The sequence below is a fragment of the Rhipicephalus microplus genome, chromosome 8 (genome assembly GCF_043290135.1).
Source record: "Rhipicephalus microplus isolate Deutch F79 chromosome 8, USDA_Rmic, whole genome shotgun sequence".
Taxonomy (NCBI): domain Eukaryota; kingdom Metazoa; phylum Arthropoda; class Arachnida; order Ixodida; family Ixodidae; genus Rhipicephalus; species Rhipicephalus microplus.
In genome coordinates this window covers 111,528,694-111,555,260 of record NC_134707.1, presented here as the reverse complement: position 1 = coordinate 111,555,260, position 26,567 = coordinate 111,528,694, and the positions used below count along the sequence as shown (strand labels likewise).

At 43.5% G+C, this 26,567-nt stretch overlaps 1 protein-coding gene across 1 annotated transcript; it reads right to left on the bottom strand.

Moving 5' to 3' along the window:
• Positions 1 to 208: 208 nt before the first annotated feature.
• On the bottom strand, positions 209 to 26,454 carry LOC119182975 (uncharacterized). The gene is made up of 3 exons (XM_075872484.1): positions 25,791 to 26,454; positions 3,047 to 3,091; positions 209 to 448 (listed from the first exon to the last, which is right to left on the bottom strand). Exons 1-3 carry the CDS (start codon positions 26,433 to 26,435, stop codon positions 305 to 307), a joined length of 834 nt encoding a protein of 277 aa, XP_075728599.1. The 5' UTR covers positions 26,436 to 26,454; the 3' UTR covers positions 209 to 304.
• Between the last annotated feature and the right edge of the window lie 113 nt (positions 26,455 to 26,567).

Sequence of the window (26,567 nt, the reverse complement as noted above, 5' to 3'; positions counted from 1 at the left end):
CCTATTGAAGATTGGGATGTATGTGCGGAACACTGTGAACATATTTAACAGTATTTCTGCTGTGATGGGGATCTCTTTATGATAGTAACTGCTAAATAGAAAAGGGTCAGTACACACACCCCTCCCGGCACGCCAGTTTTAACTGGATTCACCCTTGGCTCAAGATACTAACCATGACGCACAGCACTCTGTCGAAGCTTACAGACTCTTTAAAGATCTCCAGCGAGACAGGAAAAGGCTAGAGAGGGCCTCATTTTATTGAAAGACGCCCTTTTGGCACGTATAGTTGAGTACCTTCAGCCCATTATGAACCGTGGCCGGACGGGGCTGTTATGCACACGCAATGGAAGTCCTTGTCGCAGTAGCCCGTGCGTTTAGGGTCGGCTAGACTGCACCTATTTTTTGCAGACGAAAACCATTCCCCGCTCACAAGAGAGTTCAGGAGGACCTGCGGCAAGTGGCAGAACTGACTTAACACAGTGGCAACATGTTTGGCGTCACAAATTGTCAGTCGGAGCAAAGCAAGACCCCTGTGCATGGAGAACGCAATTCGAGGTCCAGGAAATTGCCGGTTATGCATCCCATCAGGTCGCTTTATATGTCCTTTTGTTGATAATTTCCATCGCCGTTACTGTCATATTCGGCAAGTGACAGCAGGCATTGAATCACTGATACGGCATCACACGCGCACCCACAAAACACATATTCATCGCACCATAGATACAAAGGCAAGGAATCTCTACCTACAATCAGCCTATATTTAAATGAATGAAAGAGCGCATTAAGGCCTCTTTTCTTTTTCTTGAACACATTATTAAAATTATTTTGTGACATTATTGCCAGAGGACGCTTACGGGGTGTTCCTTGTAGCAAGTGTAATATAAACGTCAAGCAAGTAAAGTGGACGAAAAGACAGCTTGTCGCTCCCAGAGACCTGCGACCTCCGAATTTGAAAGTAGCAGTTTCAGTCTCTGCCAATCGCGAAATTTCTTTTCATCCGCTTTACTTTCTCCACACATATGTCACGTGTACACTTAATACAAATGACACCCTTTATCGAAGTAAACAGCGTGAAAAACGAAGACAGAGAAAAGGAAGGACAAAAGCCAAGCACTGCGGCTGGTCTTGTGCGTTTCCTTTACTCTGTCTTTGTTTTAGTGAGGTTTACATCAACCAGCTATGCATCATTAACAACTTGCCCAGTTTCAATACTACTACGCCCTTGATATCTTCATCGACAATATTGTGTGTAAGTTCTCGTAATTCCGTCCATATAAAACATCCTGTCTGAGTAAGCGTGACTGCGATTGCTAAAGGGTCAGTATATCACCTGGCTCAGCCACTAATACGCGCGGGCTCTCTTGAAAATTCGCAAAGATAAGGTGAGGAGCTGGGCCGAAGAATAGAAACAAGTTATTGTGCACTGGACCTCCTGAAGAGTTAAAGTGGCGAAATAAAACTGGTCAACGTTTGCTCAAAATCGTGTTGGGACAAAGCTGATGCTGGCCGCACGGAGCCAAACAGAGACATATGGACGATGTATAAACAAGGTCGTGTACTACTCATAATTCCTACACCGGCTGAAGTGCCATGCGTTGCATCTTACAGAGATACTAGCACCAAAGTTTCTTTTAGTAAATGTTGGAGAAAAAACTCTATGCTAAACCCTATGACATAGCCTTACGAGTGCAATATGTCAATTTTGCGAAAATCGTAGTTCTTTCCGAGTACAGTTGTTTAATAGCGTACTGTCACAAAATTTTGTGGCCGAGATGGCCTGCGTAATTAATTCCCTGTGAACACGCGTACACCGTCTACGAAATATCGACAGCGAATGTAGCTTCGAGGGAATTTTAAATGATTTCTGAACTTTTAGTGAGTGATCGACTACATCACGCTATTGACCCCCTCAAAGGGACCCTTGTGGACCTCCTACTTCCCTCACGTGACCCGCGACAGCAAGTTGAAATGGCCTTATAGCCACCATTTTTGTTTGGTCGCGTTTCCTCCCAGCAGATTATCACGCAGCGGCTGCTCGTTTATCCATAGCTGCGGCGCACGAGTGTTGTGTTTGATGATATTGCTGGCCCGGTTATTGGTCACAGAAAATTCTTGGTGTGAAGCACGCGGAAGAGCATCACACTTCAGTATGCGGACATAGTCGAGCGTTGCACCCGCTAGGCGGTGATAGCTGCACCTTGTACCTTGTCGTTTTGGACACCAAAATTTACACTGGTCGGTATTAACGAGCGTGTAATTATTTATCGATGACGCGCTGCTGAAATTGCTGTGTCGTGTTATCACTAACAGGCCCCAAGGAACACACTGGAACAAAAAGAAACGCGAGGCCAACACATTTGTGTCAGTATCCCTTTACAATGCAGATGAACTAGTAAAGGCGAAACCGCGGAGACGTGATGGCAAAGCAGGATAGTCTGACAGCTAGAGGAGAACTTGGAGTCATCACTACTTTTCTTCTCCTTCTAATTTTCGGTTGCTCCTGTACCCTACGTCACAAAGGGGTATGACTTCCTCGTCACGTGCTCGCGTAAGGCATCGTGACGTTTTCACGGCCGCTGCGAATTGGACTCTATTCACATCGCACAAGCATCAGTTTGGATGTTTTGATGCATGACGCCATTACAACTAGCCAGAGTGCTGTGTGAAGTCACCAGAACTAGTACTTCAGTGTGACGTCAAGCGAGTGTGGATGTTGGAGGGTTCGCTTTATTATAAAGATAAAATGTCTTATCAGCATTTGCTGAGGTACGCACTTGCTCATAACTACCTGTGTATACAAGATAGTTGTGTGGCAATGTAAACACACCTCCGAACAAAGGTGTCGCTACCCCTTTAAAGCCATTCGCCCCCGCGGAAAGCCGTCCGTTCCATAGATGTAGCACTACTTTCATGCATGTTGCCCTGCTACGTTACGTGGAAGATATGAGATGGGTTCATGTAAAGTAAATAATAAAGAATACCCAAAACGGCGTGAGGGCAGCGTGCAAATGAAAGTCGCTTAGTGCCGTTCCAGGCAGGGACTCACCTCGAGGCTTGTGGGCTTCCTCGCAAACGACGGCCGTTGCCCATCCTGAAATGAAATTTCCTTTTGAAAATATACTTTCACTGAAATAATAACAATGCATGCTGAAGAAATCAAATACCTTCCCTAAGAAATCATCGTTTCGCCTTCACATTGATGTTTTCTCCTTTTAGTTTTTGACCATTTTTATAGCAACTGCTATTTTGTTTTCGCTCTTTTTGTGCTGTGAATTTCGTTTTTGCCTTTCCAACATATAATTCATGTAAAAGTGTTTTATTATGCATCATTCTTTAGCATTCTGTACTGATCGTTTATTTTTCGTCTTTAAAACAGGTTCGAAAGTTCTTTATTATTTTTTCTTATTTTCATTTATTTATTCTTCCAATTTAGTGTTTCCAATATTCTTTTTTTATCGCCACTTGTCTGCCTTGTAATAAATCAATAAAATATCTATAGGAAGGTCCCTCTGACAGTGTCTCTTAAGGGCATTATCCTGTAATATTTATTAACCATGTCACTTGTATTTTCATGGTGTTACAATCAAACTCAAACTTCAGAACATTTCGTAGAAGTCCATCATCAAATGGAAAAAAAAAACGCCCGGCTTGCGTGGAAGGCGCAGCACAGTCACGGCGAAAGCAAAAAGAGCAGTCTTTTTGGCTAACTGCTGCAAGCACACTTGCTTGACACCAACTACGGCATTATTAATAAATTTTTGGGTAGTAGGCTGGCAATCGCTATGCTATTTCTCGTCATTCTTCTCAGAAGCATGGTATCCGGTAAACACTTTCAATGAATTTTATGCCAATCGTTCATGCAGTGGGTGACCACGATGAGGAATTATGCCTGATGTGGGTATGGGCCACAGTTAATAGGTGAACAAGAACAAGCTTTTGTAATGGGTTGGAGCATTGGACGACCCAGTCGTTACGATATTCGCAATTCCCGACGACTTGTTGTTCTTTCGCTGTATTAATATTCTTTATAGGTCGCATTAACGCGATTGCTTTCCTGAAATCAAGCCTGCCTACGGCAATTTTGCCAACAAGTCACAAGCACCGACGTGCTCCAGCACTCTTGTCATCGCGACTAAGCCCGGTACGACCGCATGAATTAGCCACACTTGAAATCGCCCATGTGCACAATATTACGGTCAGGATCTAGCAAGGTAGCCAAATTTTTGAAGAAGCTGGTGCGCCGTGGTGCATCGCTAAAAGAATGCGGGACTAGTTCTTGTAAGATTGCTGAATAACCTGCCTTGGTATTATCACGCCCAAGGCAGTACCCATATGCGCCTTGATCGCATTTACGTTTCAGCACCACTTATTTCCCGCGACGTTTCATGCAAAACGGAGTCCATTTCCCTTTTTAGATCACTCCATTGTTGTGGGGCAGATAGGTAGCAACATTTGATGTAACTTCAGACCTCAGTGGCACATTGGAAACCTAACTGTTCATTTGTAAGCCGCCAGGAGTTTACTGCACACATCCGCATAGCACTGAAGAACTGTATTCTGGCAAAAGTGTCTTTAGTCGCCTCTTGCGAATTATTCAAACAAAAACTTTAAGCGACAGCTATAGAAATTGGATCTGTGAGGGACTTTTACAGAAATGTAGAACTAAAAATGCTAAATCAAAATCTTCAAAGCCTAGATGAATTCGAGCGTGAGGCTCCTGGTCGCTCCACAGCAGAAATCGTTAATGCCAAAATCGCACTCCAAAGGTATGACGCTTTACGTTACAGAGGTGCCCGTGTACGATCCCACAATACCCGTATTTTGCATTCAGAGGAGCCCACACGTCAAGCTTTACTCGATGAATATCGCAATGATAAATCAAACTTATACCAGGCTATATCACTCGGGAGGATTATTGGTCATTAATTTAAGTGAAATTATATCAGCATATAAAGCTTATTATTACAAAGAATTGTTCAGCCCCTCTTTGGAAAATGAAAATCAACATCTGGTGACGCAGTTTTTATCATTCGTGACTTCTCTAACTGACGAGGAATGTGAAATTATTAGTGGGCCATTCACTATACAAATAATAGAGTCTGCCTTTGAACAGTTACCATTGTCAAAAACGCCAGGACCCGATGGAATATCCGGCGAGTTTTACAAGACATTTAAATCATTACTGTATCTGTACTACTCGAGATTTTCGAGCGGAGTTTTAATCTAGAGACGCTTCCTCGCTGTTTTACTGAAGGCAACGCTGTTTTCATCCCAAAATACTGAGAGAAAAAAAACTTCGTCGCGTTGACGGCTACCGACCAATTACATAACGCAACGTTCACTACAAAAGTTTTGCAAAGGTACTTTCAAACAGACATCAATTTGCAATGTCGATACTCTTTGGTACCCATCAGACCTGCAGTCTATAAGGTCGATCAATACAAACTAACATAGACGTTGCTCGCACAGTATTGAAACATTGTTCACACTCATATGAACAACTGGCATTACTACAATAGACTTAGCGAAAACATTTGATCGGGTTCGCTATTCTTTTCTGTATTCTCTTCTCAAACATACCAACGCTGCCTCCACTATATTTAAAGGTGTGAAACTAGGCTAAAAAGAATGCTCAACCTGTTTATTAGTTAATGGCTGTCTTTCAAAGCCCGTCTTTCTTAACTCGTCTGTGAAACAGGGCTGTTTGTTGTCGCCAATGCTTTTTGTTCTTTACTTGTAACTACTCTGCTGAAGTGAAATTCGATCTAGTAACGTCCACTGTTTAGGTGCTTATAGGAATGAGGTAAAGGTAGTGGCGTATGCGGATAACCTAGCGTTCCTTTTTACAGATATTTCCAGTATGCAAATGGTGGCGTCAACAATCAGGGAATTCGGAAAAGTTTCAGAGGCACGAATGAACTTTGCTAAAAGCTCGGGACTGTGGTTTGGCCCATGGACATATAAACCAACCCCTTCCCAGGGTATACAATGATGTTATGTTCCGCCTAAATACCTACACTCTTAAAAAAAATGGAGTGACGTACTCTCCATTTAGGGAGAAACGGCGATGTCCCCAATGTTCGTCTTCAGAATGAGCAAAATTGCTCTATCCGCCACGGAGAAACGTGTTCCTCCATCGTCAAAATAAGCATGGCGGACGCCAAGCCAGTGAAGCGAGCGCTAGATTTAGGCCTATCAACGACATCGAATCTCGACAAATAAACAGCATGCGCGACTGGGCAACGTAAAAACGATACCGTTCAGCATTATATGAAATTATATCGAAAATAAGACGAAGCGGCCAGACCCGTGGTGACAAGAACCACGCGTAACAACAACGCTGATCGCGCATTTCACTCGCCCGTGCATTTACACGGCATGCAGTCACAAGAATACCGGAAATACTGCAAAATGATTGTCACACAACAAGTAAACGTAAGGCTGTCTATTTCTCAAAGCATCAGCCAGTGTAGCGGCGTTGTGCGCGTGTTTACGAGGGCAATTGGCGATGACAACTTTTGTCGACAACGAGCTGTCGAGAAGAACGGTCCCACTTTCGCGTTTCAGCTCACCTTCATTCATGCGGCTCATAATCCTTCGCAAATTTGCACTTCACACACACACGGTCGCACAGGGCATCATCGCTGCTTTCGCAGACACAATTTTCTCTAAACGTGTACGCTCCATGTGAATAACTTATTGCAGCAGAAATGCACCAGCACATGCATGGGTGACTACATAGATAAATGTACGTCGTTATGTATACGATGTGGATCTCTGATAGCACTATACCCTTGAAGTAGAAAGTAGCTAGCGCCACCTGGAGAATAGTTACATTACTGAAAGGAGTAATTCACTAGATGGATGTTTCACAGTATAACATCACCACCACAGCCATGAAGTAAAATGGTAACTCGCGCCACCTAGAGGAAAATATTGATACTAAAAAAATTCACGATGCAAAAAAAGGGATAAGGTTTTACAGAGAATGCTTATTTAACAAAGATTACAAACAAAGTTGGGTGTTATTTTGCGTCTTACAACGTTGACAGCAGTTTACTCGACCTGTTGTATATATATGTACCACACACAATTAACCACACTCAGTGATAGTTTCATACATGTGAATACACAAAATTCAACACTCAATAGAAGTTGCATACACGTTAATACACATTATTTAAACACGATAATACAACATCGCACACGTATACAACATAAATACATCGAACAGCCAAGCACAGCCACCAACGCACTATATAAGTACTCGAAGCGTTCCGGTTTATATAGGCAGGAATTACGACTGCCATAAAGGTGCCGGTGGGGCGCATGTTTTGTGTCTATTATTCTTGTTTAATGAATATGTTAAGGGTAAGTTGATATCACTTCTGCCATTATTCTGCAAGCGGCACATACTTTTTAATTAAAAAGTGATTTGTACTACATGGTGTAATTACGGAGCTGTTACATCATGTTCACGCAACCGATGGGTGAGCGCTTTATTTGAGGATAAACTATCTAGTGGATCGAGTTAATGTGCGTACTTTGAGATATGCACAGAACTAACGACATGAGCACACATCAAAGCGTTACACTAAAAGCATCTATATGCGTACATTCATGGTTTTATTTGGCCGCTATGCGTCAGGTCGTTATCGTGAGTGAAAATGACTCACTCCCACGTACCTCGCGTGAATCCAAGCTGCAAATAGTCGCCCGCAACTCGCTACGTCGAGTGTTGCAGATTGATTCAGAGCGCTGGCTAGGCATAAAAAGCGATGTAATATCATCCGCCAGCAGTGCCGATCATTTATCGAACGACTTGCGGCGCGCAGAAGGTGCTTGAAAAGCGGTACTGTGTTACTTCGACTGTGCTTCGTCATTGTTAATTGAGAGAATTGCGAAAGTAATCGCAAAATTGTGTTACCTAGAAATGAAGGGCACACCTGTAAGAACAAATAGACGCACAGCTATAGGCGTGCGTAAGGTTTTCATTCATGGAGAACGGGGGCGAAGGTTCGTCGCAGCGTCCCTCCCCCTATTATGTCAATGTATGAGGCTGACTTTGCACCCCCCACTGAGTCGCAGCGCCCCCGTCCCTACTACCCTACTACATAAACATATGGTGTTGACTTTTGCATCCCCCCCTTTTGCGTGACAAGGGAGTGGGCACCACCCCCTTCTGAACCGCCCCCTCCCCCTGGGCGCATGCCCACGCGTACAGCTAAAACTATATCTGATTGGGCAATAATACCTTACCAGAGTGTTGCACAGATTTTGCTAAGCTAATGAGATTTCAGTGAGAGAAACCAATGGGCTGTAAGATTACCGTACAAGACTGGGAGCACATTGATGATTTTGCACAATTAAGGCAAAGGAAGGCAGCTAGTAATGCGATTCTCCTTGGTCTTAAGGTCTGAAAAAACAATCCTGTACCGAAACCATTTTTTTATATATTGGGAGAAGTGGTGGGGCAGGTGATTGCACGCTGAAGAGTTACCACTTTGAAAAATTAATACTGGCTTATTTTCATGTTTGTATGAATAACAATGCTATACATGAAATAATTAAAAATTAATAATATTCAATTGATTATGTTAACTTACACCTAAAACTAGACGTGGAAGTGCTGACCGTGCTTGAATTATTGAATTAACTAGGAAAGCAGAAATTTAAGGGCTCATATTTTTTATTAGACACAATTAGACACAATATTAGTTCTCAATATTATTTGTTAAGTCAGGAAATTTGTAAAATCCTGAGAGAAATTTTTTGGTCCTTGTATATTTATAACTGTAACGCAGTTTTTATTTTTTTCGCTGCAGTGCATTATTTACGAGCTCATTGCGGCAATGGCAGCAATAGCAGGAATGCGAAACTGCAACCGAAACAGCCATACGCGATCAGCTGGAAAGCAACGTCGATTAGCTGACTGCCATTAGGGATTCGTTTTTTTCGACAAATTAACGGTTACTGCCGCCTTAATAGCTTCCGTCGCTGTGCAAATCTCCGGTCAACGATTCAGACAGTTCAGCGGTCATCGATCACGACAAAGTGAAACTGACATCACGATAACAGCAAACAAACATACCAACTTGCTGCGCGTCGAGAGTTTCACGATTACTATTGTGTGCCTGTGTTTCGTTCACAGTTTGGAGCTGGTACATCTGTGGCTGTGTGTGCTGTCCCTGTTTTCAGTGTGGTTCGCCGATCGCTTTGCTGCTCGAGCGCCGCAAGTGGAACATATGACACACATACTTCATTGATTGTGGCAATCCTAAACTGCAGCCGGAGCAGTATTATGCGGTCAGCTGACTGTCATGAGTGACGTGCTTGTTCCAGCAAATCGGCTGTCACAGCCACCTTAGTTATTGCCGTTACTGCACCCATCTTCGCTCAACGATTGCGTCAGCTTGCTGGCACGAATACACTCGACGGTCATCGATCACGACGAAATAAAAGTATATGCACGTCATCACGACAGCAGCCGAAAAACATATAGACTTGCTGTACGTCGAGGGCGAGTGCAATTTTGTGGTTACTGTTGCGAGTTTCTGCGCGCCGGTAACAGATTCGTGCTGTTATTTTGGCTGGTTTGTGTGCCGTTCGCGTCATCAGCATACGTGAACTGCTCTGCTACTCAAAGTGTATGTATATAGCGAGCTATACCTGAAGAGCTGTATTGATGCTGAGTGCACTGTAACTATATGCGATTTGCAGCGTGATCCAAGTTGAGCAGAAAAAAGAAATCACAATGCCAGTCACGCCGTGCCCAAGGTGCACATTCTGGGGAACTTCAGTCAAACGGGTCGTTAACCACATGAGAGTCCACAGCATCGAGCCAGATTTTCACGTGTTGTGTGGAATAGACGGCTGTGCGGCATCATTTCGGCGTTACTTCGCCTACAAGAAACACGTGTATCGAGTGCACAGAAATGCTGCTGGCATTATAGTCAACGAACTTGCACCTGACTGCGACTCAAGCGAACAAGCTGAAGATATTTCTATTCCCATTGTTACAAACTTGTCAGAGGCACACAGTCATGATGCTGCCTCAAACATTTGTTTCATCACCAAAATCAAGAAACAGCTGCCAATGTTCTATATCAAAATAACTGAAAAGCTAAAACTGGCATCCAGCACCACTGATGAAATTTTTTGCATCGTGAAATCTCTGATACAAGATGTCATTGATGGTTTGATGCAAAGGACAGTGAAGCTCCTTATGGAAGGAAGTGTGGTACCAGGCACAGCGGAAAATGTGGTGCGTCCGCTGCATGCTACAGATATAGTGAGGAACATGTTTTCTGATTTGGAAAGCACCCACATGAGAAAAAAGTATATATCAGAACACTTTAATTACACCGAGGTTAATCAAGTTCCACTGCAGACTGCCAATTACAGAGACATCGAATGCTACGTTCCTATCTCAAAGCTGCTTGTGAACTTCCTGAAATTTGAAGACTTGTTGGAATGCATTTCACAGCCTACTGCGAAGCCTCGAGAACTGTTGTGCGACTTCACCGATGGTGATGCATTCAGCAGGTACGACCACCTTACTCGCGACAGCAGTAACAACACGATATTTGTGCTGTTGTATACTGATGAACTGGAGCTTGTAAATCCACTTGGTGCTGCAGCTGCACGGCACAAAATTTTAGCTGTCTACTTCTCTGTTTTGAATCTGCATCCCTGACACCGCTCAAAACTCTGCTCAATTCACCTGCTTCTGGCTGTGGAATACCGCGTCGTGTTACGACATGGCATGGAAAAGGTGCTGCAGCCACTCTTGCAAGACTTAAATTTGATACAACAAAATGGAGTGCATTCTGGGAATCTGCACTTTAATGTTGCAATCGTGGCTTTCATTGGAGACAACCTTTCAATGCACCGCTTAGCAGGCCTTCAGTGCAGCTTTAGCAGAGGCAGAGTCTGCCGTTACTGCTTAGCATCGCACAAACAACTGTGAATGCTGCACAGATTGGATGACTGCGTCGAAAGAACAAGTGAAACATACAAGAGCCATCTAGAAGCATTTGCACTTGGCCCAACTGTGAATGGGCCCATATACGGCATCGCAAGTGCTTCACCACTGCAAACTCTTGAGAACTTTGACATCACAGAACAACTTCCTCCCGATGCCATGCATGACATACTCGAAGGCGGTATGGAGTGTGCCATTCGACATGTTCTGGGTAGCTTAGTTGGTGACCGAGTGATCCGTAAACAGGATCTTGAAAGGATATCATCATTCAAGTATGGCTTTCATGACAAAAAAGCCACACCTCTTGCCGTTACGATTGCATTTCTTAATGGCAAAGCCTCCATGAGGGGATCAGCTAGCCAGAAATGGTGCTTGTTTCGTCTGCTTCCCCAGATATATGCTGAAGTTGTTCCTGAAGGCAATTCTCACTGGGAGGTGTACTTGGCATACAGACACATTGCTGACATTATTTTGGCAGAGAAAATCCCAAGGAGCTGTGTGCCATATCTACAGGTGAAGGTGGAGGAGTTTCTCGAGCTGTATACAGTGCAGTACCCAAATGCAGCAGTGACACCAAAACTGCACTTCTTGCTACACTATCCAAAGTATATTGGCACGAGGCATCATTGACATTCGGAACGGTACAGCCGAGGTCATGATTACAAATTTCACCAATGAGCATCGTCACCTTTTCCGGGGCACTGCGGTCGCCTACGCTGAAGCCTTGGAGGACGTCATTGAGTGTTTTGCCTGTGAAGACAGTAGCCGCAATGGACAAACCGTAATAGATGTTGACATGAACAGTGCACTGCCAGAAGAGAACCAGAGGGCCTTGCGAGAGCTATTGTTTGAATTCAGGGCGTGCTTTGCTCAGTCGTCTAAAGTGAGTCAGACGCCAATTACACAGCACAGGATAATCACTTACGACGACGCAAGACCTATTCACCAACAGCCATACCGCGTCTCGCCGACAGAACGCGCAGCTATCAAGCAGCAAGTGAAAGAAATGATCGACGACGGCGTTATCCAGCCTTCGAACAGTCCCTGGTCCTCACCGGTCGTTCTGGTTAAGAAGAAGGACGGTACGCTTCGCTTCTGTGTAGATTACAGAAAGCTCAACAACGTCACGAAAAAAGATGTTTATCCGCTGCCGCGTATTGATGACTCGCTTGACCGACTACGACGAGCGAAGTACTTTTCTTCCCTGGATTTAAAGAGTGGCTACTGGCAAATTGAGGTTGATGAGCGCGACCGCGAAAAAACCGCCTTTGTCACGCCGGATGGCCTCTACGAATTTCGGGTGCTACCGTTCGGACTCTGCTCTGCGCCAGCTACCTTCCAACGCATGATGGACACTGTGTTGACTGACTTAAAATGGCAAAGCTGCCTTGTGTACTTGGATGATGTGGTCGTGTTTTCAACCAGCTTCTCCGAACATCTGAAGCGACTACGACAAGTACTTGAGGCGATTCGGACGGCTAACCTTACGTTAAAGCCGCAAAAATGCCATTTCGGTTACGAAGAACTAAAGTTCCTTGGACATGTCGTAAGCGCAGAAGGCGTCCGTCCTGACCCTGAGAAAACCGCCGCTGTCGCAGCCTTCCCGACTCCTGCCGATAAGAAAAGTGTGCGGCGGTTTCTTGGTCTATGCGCGTACTACCGGCGCTTTATAGGCAATTTTTCGAAAATTGCCGAACCATTAACTAGACTCACTAGAGACGATACGCCGTTCGTTTGGAGTGCTGAACAAGAATCAGCATTCACAGAGCTTCGGCTTCGCCTGGCATCACCACCTGTTCTTGGACATTTCGACGAGGAAGCCGAAACAGAAATTCATACCGACGCCAGTAACGTCGGTCTGGGCGCGGTACTCGTCCAACGGCAGGAGGGAATTGAAAAGGTTATCGCCTACGCAAGCCGAACCCTAACACGCCCGGAGTCAAACTACAGTACCACGGAGAAGGAGTGCCTTGCTGTCGTGTGGGCAATTGCTAAGTTTCGACCTTACCTTTACGGCCGTCCATTCAGAGTAGTGACGGATCATCACTCGCTGTGCTGGCTTGCGAACCTCAGAGACCCCTCCGGACGACTGGCAAGGTGGAGCCTACGTCTGCAGGAGTACGACGTCACTATCGTGTACAAGTCCGGTCGTGCACACGAAGATGCGGACACGTTGTCACGCGCGCCAGTTGAGCCTGCCGCTCAGAGCTTCGAAGAGGACTGCCCTTTCCTTGGCTCCGTAAGCGTAACAGACTTGGCTTTACGGCAGCGAGCAGATGCTCAATTGCGACCTATCATTGAACATCTAGAGGGCCGCAACGTATCACTGCCCCAGCATATAACTCGCGGATTGTCATCCTTCTGCTTACGACAGGGCGTGTTGTACAAGAAGAACGCAGCCGCCAGCAACAAAACTTACCTGTTGGTCGTCCCCGCAGAGCTGCGTGAGGAAATTCTATTTGCCTGCCACAACGAGCCTCCATCGGGCCATCTGGGCATCACCCGAACCATCGCTAGGGTACGAAAGTCTTACTACTGGCCGAAACTTGCCGCCTGCGTTAAACAGTACGTTCAAGCCTGCCGCGAATGCCAGCGCCGAAAATCCCCATCTGTTAAGCCTGCGGGATTACTTCACCCTATCGAGCCACCCAGAACACCCTTCGATCAAGTCGGCATGGACCTCCTGGGTCCGTTTCCCTTGTCATCTTCCGGCAACAAGTGGATAATCGTCGCTACAGATTATCTAACCCGCTATGCTGAAACTAAGGCGCTTCCTAAAAGCACGGCTTGTGAAGTTGCTCAGTTTTTCATCGAGAGAATTGTATTACGCCACGGTGCTCCATCCTGTGTCATCACAGACCGAGGAACAGCGTTTACAGCAAGGCTCCTTGAACAAGTTTTTCACTTAAGTTACTCCACGCATCGCAAGACAACAGCGTATCACCCTCAGACAAATGGACTGACCGAGCGGCTTAACAAAACGATGACTGATATGCTGTCTATGTACATAGACGTACAGCACAAGACGTGGGATGAAATACTGCCTTACGTAACATTCGCGTATAATACCGCTACGCAAGAGACCACACGATTCACTCCGTTTCGTCTTCTATACGGTCGGGACGTTCAGACGATGTTGGACGCAATGCTCCCATGCGACATTGACAACATCGAGAATCTCGACGAAGATGCTGAGTGTTTCGTGCAACGAGCCGAGGAAGCACGTCAACTAGCCCGCGTAAACATCAAGAAACAACAAGGCGTCGATGCACAGCGCTACAACCGCTGCCACAGACAAGTCGATTATAAACCAGGTGACCAGGTGTTGGTTTGGACCCCTGTGCGCTGCAAAGGTCTCTCTGAGAAGCTTCTGAGTCGGTATTTTGGCCCGTACAAAGTGCTACGACAAGTGAGCGACGTCAATTACGAAGTCCTTCCGGACGGAAGCCAACCACCCCGACGCCGACAGCTACGACCCGAGATTGTGCACGTGGTGCGGTTAAAACCGTACCACACACTGTGACAATGTTTTTTTTTTACGATACACGCTTCGTTTAGCATCGAGGCGATGCTCTTCAGGGAGGAGGGGCAGTGCCGCGCGCTTGATCTGCCAGCGCAAAAGAGGCAGACGAAGTGGCAGTTCCCCTCGTGCCATTGTTCTTTTTTTGGCTGCGCTGAGCCGACCGCTCTTCGGACTTTTGTGAGGACGCCTTAAAAACGTCTCCTGTCTCTTTAACGTGACAATATTCTTAAGTATGGCCCACCGCGCCGCTACTGAGGCATGCGATTTGAGGCTAAACATTCTTATTTTAAGAGCATTGCATCCAAGACGAAGAACTTCAAGAACATCTGTCTTACACTTGCAACACGTCACCAGCTTCTTCAGGCATATGAGCTGTCGGGCAACATGTTGAACTCAGATCTTGAAAAACTGGAGCAAAGCAGCTTAATCTAGGAGATCTTCCAGAACAACAGCAGTTGGCTCTTCGTAAAGTGTCTGAAGAGGAGTTCATCTCCACAGCTACAACCGCTAGCGTCAGTGGTTACTGTTATCGCACAGGTGACACGTTTGTCCACAGTGTGCAGGATGGTGAGCCGCAGTTCATGCAAATTAAAAGAGTCCTTGTTGTTAGCCGTTCATTAATGCTTCTATGTAAGCCCCTTGAAACTCTGCAATGTAGTGAACACAGATCCTCTAGCATTGTCAAGCCATCTGCTGCCTTAGTTGTAATAATTCCCGATCACAAACAGGGTTTCTACCCGCGTGACCTTTATTCCAGCCATGGATTTTGTGAAGTTGTTACGCACTATGCTGTTCTCTAGACTAGCTTTGGCAAACTTATTTTACAAGCTTCACGGATAGGGGCCAAGGTTGCCTGCATATTTTTGGCTTACGAGTTAACTTACTATTTTTCTGCCTATTTTTTCTCTTATATATTATATTGTGCCTATTTTTTCTTCTTGTTCACTCACACATCTTGGTTACGCTGTAACCAAGTGCCAACCTTCTGACAGAGTAACAACTAAAAAGTGTCATGCAACAGAAGCTACAATGCACAGTTAGGAGTACAGTACTTCAGTGTCTTCACACCTTGCTAGCTAATAACTGCACTGATGCAAACTTCAGTGTAGATTATCATTAGGTGTGAGGCATTCTTTCAACAGGTTCGTTAAGCTGTGTTTCTGCAATTCTAATATGAAGATTCTATATGCAGAAATTTGTCATTATTGTACATGTGACACTATGCTTGGTTGTCAGTCTCTACTCACTGCTTTTAGGTTTACTGTTTTCTTTCATGTTTATTGATAAGCATGGGCACTGTCAGGGGGCTGCGAAAGGCGCACTTGCCCCCTTCAAGCCACACACTTACCCCTCACTCAAAATACACCACCAATTTTTCTCTCCCTCTGCTGCAATGCAGCAGAAGTTTGCACCCCACAAAATCCTGCCAGCTTCCATGATCTTAAGTGTGCTTTTGTGAGGTGATAGTATATTGGCTATAGATTTTGTTTTTGTACAGTAATTCACCACTTTATTAGCTAGTACAAAATGACAAGCTTTTTTTATGTGGTAACTTAAGCTTGTTCATAATCTGTAAAAGCACTGCATGCATTGTACAGCCACATATAAACCATCGTGTACTGCAAAGCCAATGTAGAGCTCCATGTTGAACTCGGATCTTACGACAACTGGAGTTCAGCAGCTCAGTGTAGGAGATCTTCCATAGGAGCAGCAGTCAGCTCTTCAGAAAGTGACTGAAGAAATTACCCCAGAGTTAACAGTTTTGTACACAGCATGCTCAATCACACATCACAGCTGGTTCATGCAAATTGAAAGAGTCCTTGTCATTTATTTATTAGTGCTCATATGAAAGCCCCTGAAAACCCTGGAATGCAGTGAACAAAGATCCTCTTAAAATGTCAAAGTAGTTGATGACTTTAGACTAATTATTCTGGGTGACATACAGGATTTCTACCCACTTGATGTTTACTCGAGTTGTGAAGTTTGTGAGGTTGTGACACATTGCAGTATTTTTAGAATAGCTTTAACAAGGCTGACTTCACCAGTCCTGCTGACATTTTCTCTTTATTCTTTATTCGTCAGATCCCCGCAGTACCCGAAGGCGTTATAGCAGGGGGTTACATCAATAAATGACGTACATCTCCGTTCACACACACAATACAACTTTGTTCACACATAAATAACTGAAATACATTTTCGTTCACACATATAGTAGAATTTTGTTCACACATCAATACATCTTCGTTCAGGTTACAACACTGGTTTACAGCAGTGAATAAAATATACCTTCGTTCCCACTATGTACTTGCATTTCAGTTAGCCTGTTCCACTGTTTAATCGTTCTAGGAAAAAATGAATTGGCATACATGTTCGTTTTAGCTGAGTATTCCCGAATTTTGCAACTATGATCAAAACGTTTTGAAGTGTAATGAGGGTTGAGTAGGTAATTTCTCTATTAATTCCAGTTTTATTGTAGTAAATGCAGTAAAGAAATTTTAATCTCTGCTTCTGGCGGCGGTCAGAAAGACACTCCCGTCCTAGCTCAGCCTTCATTGCAGTGCAGCTCTCCCCACTTCTGTACCGTCCCAAGACGAACCTGGCAGCACGATTTTGTAATTCTTCCAGAGCAGCAATGAAGGTTACCTCGACGGGGTCCCACACGACACAACCGTATTCTAAGATAGGTCTGATACAAGTAGCTTATGCCATACGTTTTAAATTCACATGCGAATATCGCAGGTTTCTTTGAATGAAATTTAAGGCCTTACCAGCTTTGGCTATGAGAGTGTCAACCTGAGGCCTCCATAAACATTCAGATGATAGTATTATACCTAGGTACTTATATGTACTCTCTTGTTTCAACTGTACATTGTTCAGATGGTACTGTGACTGAAATGGTTTCATCTTTTTGGTAAATGAAATATGTACACACTTTGTTTTATTCGAATTCATTTTCCATTTGGTACACCAGCTATAAATGAGCGATAAGTCTTTCTGAAGTTCTAGTACATCGTTGTGATCAAACATTTTTCTGTACACAACACAGTCATCCGCAAACAACCGTATAGAAGATGAAATTCCTGCAGAGATATAATTAACATAAATTAAAAACAATAGCAGACCCAGGACGGAGCCCTGTGGGACCCCTGAGGTAACATCGGCGTATTCGGAGCATTTTCCATTCAGTACTACGGTTTGTGTTCTTTGGGAAAGGTAACATTCGATCCACTTAAAAACAGTCTCATCAATGTTCAGGGTGGTAAGCTTAAACAGTAAGAGTGAATGTGACACCGTGTCAAACGCTTTCCGAAAATCCAAGAACACACCGTCAACCTGTCCTACAGTATCTACGCCCGATACTACACCATGATAAAATTCGACTAATTGTGTTGTGCAAGACAGCCCTCTGCGAAATCCATGCTGCTCGTTGATTAGTACCTTACGCTTGTTTTAATGAGTTATTTTTTTGTATAAAATATGTTCGAGGATTTTACACGGGATAGACGTAAGCGATATTGGTCTATAATTACCAACGTCTTTTTTGGACCCACCTTTATGTATCGGTACCACGTGCGCAATTTTCCAGTCATGTGGTAAGGTACCTGTCGCTAAAGATCTTTCAAAAATTGCATAAAGATACATAGAAATTGGCCCCGCACAACGCTTGAGTACACGCGGAGAAATTCCATCTGGACCACTAGATTTACTCTCATCAACGTCCTTCAATAGTTTTTCAATTCCATTAACACTAAGCTCGACAGGAAGCATAGGCGAAATGCTCATAATAGTTTGATGATAATTACAGCTGTACTTGGGTAAAAATACCGAGTGGAAAAAGTTGTTTAGGCATGCAGCCTTATCCTCGTCATTCGTAATTACCATGCCATTATAATTTAACTCCTGTATTCCAAAGGAATCTGAGCCACACTGTTTCAAGTACTTCCAAGACATTTTAGGATTTGATTTCATTTTGTTGCTCAGCTCAGTGAAGTAATCATCTTTAGCTTTTTCTATCTTTAGCTTATATTCGTATGTAATCGACTTCAGTTTTTCAAAGTGAGCAACTGATTTGCTTTTCTTGAATGCGCCTAATGCGCTCTTCCTTTTGTTGATAAGTTTTAATATATGTGCTGTTACCTATGGTTGTTTGTGCTTTTTTAGCCGTGATGAATGAACACTGGGGATATGTCTATTTGTTAACTCGGAAAGTATATTCTTAAATTTGTCCCACATATCATGCACATTGCCCTCCTCAAAAAGACATTCGAAAACAGGGAACGAATTACGAAGTTTTTCAGAAATTGCATCGTAGTCACCCTTGTCATAAAAGTAGATCCTTCTACTCGTAGGTAACTTCGCACACACTTTTTTTCTTTCGGATACAAGCAACAACAGCAAGATGATCACTAATTCCTGGAATCACAGTCACGTCATTTACGAAATTTGGCGAGTTACAAAACAACAAGTCTAACACAGCGTCATTGCGAGTAGGGGTGGTAACGTACTGCGTCAAACCAAACGTGTTGACGATATTTTTCATCGCAAGGTTCATGCGCCCGCTTATACTTATACAGGAACCATTACCCCAGGATAAGCCAGGTAGATTAAAATCCCCCCTAGGAGTATTGTCTGGGCTGACGCTTCAGAAAGAATTTCATCTAATGTTTTCATTATGCTACTATCTGAGCTCGGTGAGCGATAAACCACTCCGACCACAAACGCGAAGTTATCACGCGGTATTATCTTGCACCATACAGACTCCAGTGCATCGCACTTATAATCAACTTCAAATGACTGTAAACAAGAACAAACAAGTAAAAAATGCCACCACCTGCTGTGAGCCTATCGTTGCGATAGACAACGTAATTTTGCGGAAACACCTCACTATCAGCAATCGAGGGCTTTAGCCAAGATTCTGTACCAAGGACTATGTGTTAACACTCTCAAATAAGCCCAAGAGCTCAGCAACTTTGTTAACTCCGCTTCGGCAGTTCACGATGACGGCAACAAGTTCTTGACATCGGTATTTCTCCTTTTTTCTAGTTTGTCATTGTCTGCGTACTGGGACGACCTCTTCTTTTTCGTCATCCCACCTTAAGGCCCTGCCGTTAATAATCAGTTTGTCAAAATTCAGCTTCACTTTATTGTTCTTATCCTCTCTTTTTGTCTTAGCATATTCCCACAGCTTATTCCTGATACTTCTTTTCTCATGTGAGTAATCTTTGCTAACGTTGTACTGGGAATTCTTGAATCTTTTGGCATTGAGAAGCACTGCCTGACGCTCTTTGCACAATGAGAATTTAACAATAATTGGCCTCTTCTTATTCTTATTATAGCGTCCTAAGCGATGTGCCCTTTTCACAGATTCAAGTTCCATTCGAAGGCTCGTTTTGCAAATATTCTTTATTATAGCTTCGGATTCATCCCAGGATTCTGAGGTTTTATCATCAACGCCATAGAACACAAAATTTTTCCGGCGACTTCTGTTTTCGAGGTCATTTGTTTTCTTTTGCAGATCTTTCACCTGTTGCATGAGTTGCCATATTATAGCTGCCTTCCGTTACAATCTTGCTGATGTCCCTTATCTGGTTCTGAGTTTGGCCAAGATTATCTTTTACTCCCATCAGTATGTTCTCATTTTTTTCGAACCTGGATTCAATGACGTTTAATTTTGAAATTAAAGTTTCCTGCTCACTCTGCAAACATTTCAGCACTTCCATCTCCGGTGTCTTAGCAGGACCTTGGTTCAGTTCAACATCCCGCGCGAGTATTGACAACAAAGTCAAATACAGCACTCTGTTAGAAAATAATCGGAATCTCTTCAGACGCGCCGTATGCATCATGATAAAATTGCCATATTCATTCTAAAAGGTCCAGTCAAGGACACACGAAAGATGTGTAGACACCGCACAAATGTCTACACTTTCTTCTTGTGTCCATGTTTGCATTCTCTGTCTTTTAGAGTAATTACTTAGTAACTAGCTCAGCTTTCCTGTTATGTGCCATATTGTGTACATCTTTTTGCGAGTGAATATCATAAATAGAACCTTTGTATGCCTACTTTTATTGCTTTGTTCCTTGGGGTATCTTCGTCGTACTCTCAACAGATGCGTAATACGTTTTTCACAAAGAATAACTGAAACATTAAAAACAAACAGTGCGAAAGCGTTTGTTATTCAAAGAAATTTCCCACCTTACAATTGCAGGGATCATTCTAAAAACAAAATGGTAGATTGAATGAACACTTACATCTTTTGAATTTGAATGTTTTCTGTTCAATGGATCATGCCTTTTACCCTAAACAAAAAAAATTTATAGTCGAACCCCTTTATACGATACATGCGTTGAATAGTAATTCTCTTATATTAGGTGTCTCATATGAGCAGTGTACAAAGCATGCATTTTCCTATTAACACTTATTTTGATTGGGGCACGCTGGTGTTCCTTATGGCAGTCAGTCTTACATCAGTGTCTCTAATGGATCAATTCAGCAGTGCAGTAAAATCTCATTAATTCAAACTATAACCTTGTTCAAATTAGGCAGAGAGAGAGAGAGAAGAAACTTAATTGAAGTGTCCCTGCTTGGGTTAAAGGTGACGGGGTGCCGGGAGACGGCTGCTCTATAACTCCCTTTCTCAGCAGCGGCCAGACCTTGGATCCTGGCAGCGTCTTTAGCCAGCCGGATAGCCCACCTCTATAGCTGGTCCTCCGGGCACGTGCTGAACAGCAAAGCCTCCCACTGCTCGGCCGTGGTGATTGTGAATATAGAGTTCGTGCTGTGTTTAACTGAGTGAGTAGCAGTGGGGCAGGCCCATATAATATGGTCGAGCTCAGCGTTAGGCACACCACACGCTTTGCATTGTGGCGTGTGAACAGCGGGGTAAATATGGCTGTACAGTGACGGACAGGGGAAAGTGCATGTCTGTAATAGACGCCAAGTAGTGGACTGCTGCTTACTAAGGCACTTGTCTGGTGGTGGGTATTTAAGTCTGGCCTTGTGGCAATACATACATTAGGATTTCTCCAAAGGTAACCATTCTATCCCTCGCATTGTCGCAAAACGAGGAGACCGTCTTTCGCTCAGCCGCGTCAGGTTGCGAGGGGTGGTGCTCTGTTGGATGACGCGCCCGGTGGACGAGAGCTCTGGACAATACATAAAAAGTGAAGACATTCCAGAAAAACCCGGGACGATTGGCAACCTTGATTGCACTGCAGTGAAACATAGCTCACCCTTATTGAGACCCCTGCGCATGATTATGGCTGTTCTTTTGACATGTGCATGTTATGAATATCTGACACAACCTTAATGAAAACCTTTATTTATTTATTTATTTATTTATGCATACTGCCAGTCCCAATGGGGGGGACTATTGCAGGAGGGCAACTAAAAGATACTATAGATACACTTACATTGAAAAAGTGAAAATGTATGACTACAGATCTTATACGATATTACATGGATTATATGGGAGCATAAACAATGTAATGAAAAACATTTAAAACACAGATTTGGTACATAATAGACGGTTATTATTAACATGCAAGAAATATCACTAATAAACATGAAAGACTTTTCCATGCGAACGACACTGATATACTTATCATGATCAAAAAGGCACTCAAGAATTGAGCAAAAAAAACCATCAATTTAACTATGGGTGGCACGAATATCATTATTAAGCAACATCAAAAATGTATTCAAATCTTTACTAATAAATATACAACCGGGTAATCTATTCCATTCTCTAAGTGACTGTGGGAAGAAAGAATACCTGAAGCAGTTGCTGTTGAAACGGTATTTCTGTAAAGTTAATGGATGTTTATGGCGTGACTGTCTAGTTTCCAAAATTGATATGAACCTAGAGCTGTCGATGTTTAGCTGTTTATGAATGAGTTGGAAGAGCATTTTTAAACGTGAGAGTTGAGCGCGATTTCGCAATGTTAGTAACCCAGCTTTTGCGATTAATTCAGTAGGTGAATCGAGCAAACTGTATTTGTTGTAAATAAATCTAACCGCCTTTCTTTGTACACTTTCTAGCTTTTTAATTAAGTTATTTGTGGCCGGGAACCAGACTAAGTTAGCGTATTCTATTGTAGGTTGAATGAAGGTTTTATAGGCTAAGAGTTTTGTTTGAGGTGGTGCGGATTGTAGTCGTCTTTTAAGAAAAAATATTCTTTTTAAGGCTGAGAATGTAACGTAATTAACATGTGCCTCCCATCTAAGGTCACTAGAAATGACTAGTCCAAGATACTTATGCTGTTTCAGGGAAGTTAGTTGCGTGCCGCCAATGGTGTAGGCCAAATTTGAAATGTTTTGTCTACGGGTTATTCTTAACAAGGCTGATTTTTTTACGTTTAATGTCATCTGCCATTTCGTGCACCAATCTGACACTGATAATAGAGCATTGCTGAGAACCATATGATCTGAAGGTGAGTTAATTTCTTTGTAAATAATACAATCGTCTGCGAAAAGCTTTATGTTCGTCCCGATGGATTGAGGCAAATCGTTGATAAAAATCAGAAATAGAATAGGAGCTAGGACGCCGCCCTGTGGTACACCTGAGGTAACTTCCGTTAGTTCCGATGTTTGTTGGTGTATTTTCACAAACTGCGTCCGCTTGGTTAGATATGCTCTAATCCAGTTTGTGATTGGTCCTTTACCTATTGTCACCTGCAATTTTTCCATGAGCTTTTGATGCGAAACCCGGTCAAATGCTTTAGAAAAGTCGAGTGAGATGAGGTCGATCTGCTTTTGATGGTCAATGGCCGATGACAATTCATGTATTAATTCGGTAAGCTGCGTAACGGTGGAAAGACCTTTACGAAACCCGTGCTGAGATGGTGTCAAAATGTTCTCGTTTTCAAGGTAAGTAGTTATATGTTTAAGAATAATATGCTCAAATATTTTACAGATTGTGCTTGTTAAGGATATGGGGCGATAATTAGCGACGTCAGCTTCACTACCCGATTTGAGAATTGGTATGACCTGTGCTATTTTCCAGTCATTGGGCAGTGAAGATTTTGTTAGGGACATGTTAAATATAATAAACAGATATTTAGTTACCCATTCGGTGTAACGTGTGAGGAACTCATTAGGTATATTATCAGGCCCTGGTTGTTTCTTGATCTTCGTTTTTAGCAAAAGGTCAAATATACCTGCTTCATTTATACGGAGAGGTTCAATGGGGTTTACTCCATGAATTTCGAGAGGCGGTGGGATATCGTTATCTGTAGTGAAAACTGAGTGGAAGTATTTATTGAACAGATTAGCTCGGTCTCTACTTTCTTCTGGAGACATTGTACTATATTTTTTTTATTTTTTGGATTTAGGTAGTTCCAGAATTTTTGAGGTGCATCATTAAGAAAATTAGGTAGAGTATAAAAAAAGTAATGATTATTAGCTGCTTTAATTTGAGACTTCATTGAACTGATGGCTTCCGCAAGGTTTTTACCAGTTATGGGATTCGATGTTTGTTTGAAAGACTTTCTTAGGCGCTTTACTTTATGTTTAGCATGAATAATGTCGCGGTTTATCCATGGATTGAATTGTCTTTCTTTCTTTGTTTTAGAAGGTATATAGTGAGAGACGCAATACGAAACAATTTCTTTAAATTTCTGCCACAGCGTTTCGATATCAACATCCGGATTATCGGCAAGCTGCTCGAATGAGCTAAATTCGTATGATAAGTGGTCCAGTACACTAGTGTCATCAGCGTTGCTGAAATCAAGAAATGACAAAACTGAATTTGAATTCATGATACGTTCATGCAAGGGAATCGAACACAATACTATCTTGTGATCTGATATACCATCAGTTAGCTCAATGATGGCCTCATCTGCAGGAAAGTGGTCACTAATAAAAACTAGGTCAAGTATATTTGAGGAACACCCTTGTACACGAGTGGGCTCTTTAACAATTTGGGAGAGGTTGAATGTCAGCATAGTATCAATAATAATGTCAGACGAAGATGATTGATGGTTCATGGTGAGCCAGTCGATATCAGGGAGGTTAAAATCGCCAACAAGTATAAGTCTACATGCAAGAGCGTGAATGTGCAGGTATTTATACAGGGAATGCATTGCTTCCGAGTGTGACGAGGGGCTCCGATAAAGGCAACCAATTACCATTGGACAGGCAGTCAAGTGCATTTTACAAAAAACTGCTTCCACCCCATCGACATCGGGAAGGGCCGTGAAGGCGATATCTTTTCTTATTAGGATGGCCACACCTCCCCCCCGTGTAGCTCTGTCTTTACGTAAGATTACATAGTTGGGTGGCGTTATTTCGAAGTCCCTGACGTCACTTGACAGCCACGTTTCGGTGAGTGCGACAAAGTCGGGATCTGTGCTGAGTAAAAATGATTCTAGGCAGGTTGTCTTTAGAAGAATGCTGCGAACGTTTATGTTTGCGAACTTTACTTGGTGCGTGACTGAGTGTTGCGTGGTCGCAACGCGCGCACATGGGATTCTTCGTTTTTTTTGCTGAGGGTTGCGCTTAACAGGCCGAATGCAGTTTACATCATCGTCCCATTCAAACACTTCGTTGTTGATTTTTAATTTGTCAAACACAAGATTTATCTTGTCACCTTCTAGTTTCCTTGCCTTAGCTGCTTGCCACAGTTTTTTTCTGATGTCGCGTACACGGCGAGTGAAATCTTCCACCGCGATCTTTAATATCTTTAATTTATAGCAATTCTTCAGTATGGTAGTCTTTTCCCGGAAATCTAAAAGCTTTAGTATTATCGGCCGTGCTTTGTTGGCAGAAGGTCTTCCTAGTCTATGTATCCGTTCGATAGCCACGGGTTCTAATTCGAGTACCTTCTTTATTACATCTTCATTAACCATTTCAGCAAGGTCCCTGTCATTTTCTTTGCCGTTCTCTGGAATTCCATACAGTATTAGATTTGACCGTCGCGAACGGTTTTCAAGGTCATCTATCCTGTTTTCCATAGCAGAAAGTGATTGCTGTAATTTGTTTACCGCGGTTACACATGAGGAAACCCTCTCATCAAGAGCGGCTACTTTTTCCAGTGTGGATTCTATGGCAGTGAGCCGGTCATTCTTAATTTTCTTGACATCATCAGCAATTTGTTGAATCTGTTTAAGGAGGAGGGTTAGGTCTGGTCCAGGTCCAGGGTTAGTTTCAACGTCTCCACAAAGTAACAGTAATTTCTTAATATGAGACAGCATTTCAGTCAATATTAAGCAGAGCAGCCCTGGGCACGGCAGTGCAACTAGACAAAGGTTATTTGAGCGAAAGCATTTGCCGTAATGTTTTCTCACCTGGACGATGAAAACAAACGGATTAGCCGTCATGCCAGTGATGCTGCCGTGCCCTATGGCGTCTGGATGGTCGCGAGCCGGCTTTATACTCCAGTGACTTGCTTGTAGCGCCGTCGCTCCTTCGTCGAGGCCCGCCAGAGCACCAACTGCTGTCGATGAAGGGGGCGTAGTCCAGATATCGCTAAGGTGCGCATGTGCGGTTGACAGGTTGACAGGCAGGAGGATAGCCGGTTGCAAGGCGTTGATCGCAGCTTGCCAGCCCAGTACATCGCACTCTGCCGGTATTAACAGAAGGGTAGCGACGAGCTGGACGATGAAAACAAACGGATTAGCCGTCATGCCAGTGATGCTGCCGTGCCCTATGGCGTCTGGATGGTTACGATCCGGCTTTATACTCCAGTGAATTGCTTGTAGCGCCGTCGCTCCTCCGTCGAGGCCCGCCAGAGCACCAACTGCTGTCGATGAAGGGGGCGTAGTCCAGATATCGCTCAGGTGCGCATGTGCGGTTGACACGTTGACAGGCAGAAGGATAGCCGGTTGCAAGGCGTTGATCGCAGCTTGCCAGCCCAGTACATCGCACTCTGCCGGTATTAGCAGAAGGGTAGCGACGAGCTGGACGATGAAAACAAACGGATTAGCCGTCATGCCAGTGATGCTGCCGTGCCCTAGAAGATATAGTGTATGAAAAGACAACTTGTCCTCTCACCAGCGAATTGTCTTTTCAACCACTTTTTTTATTTGCCCTTCTATATCTAATTTATTAAAACACACCCAAAA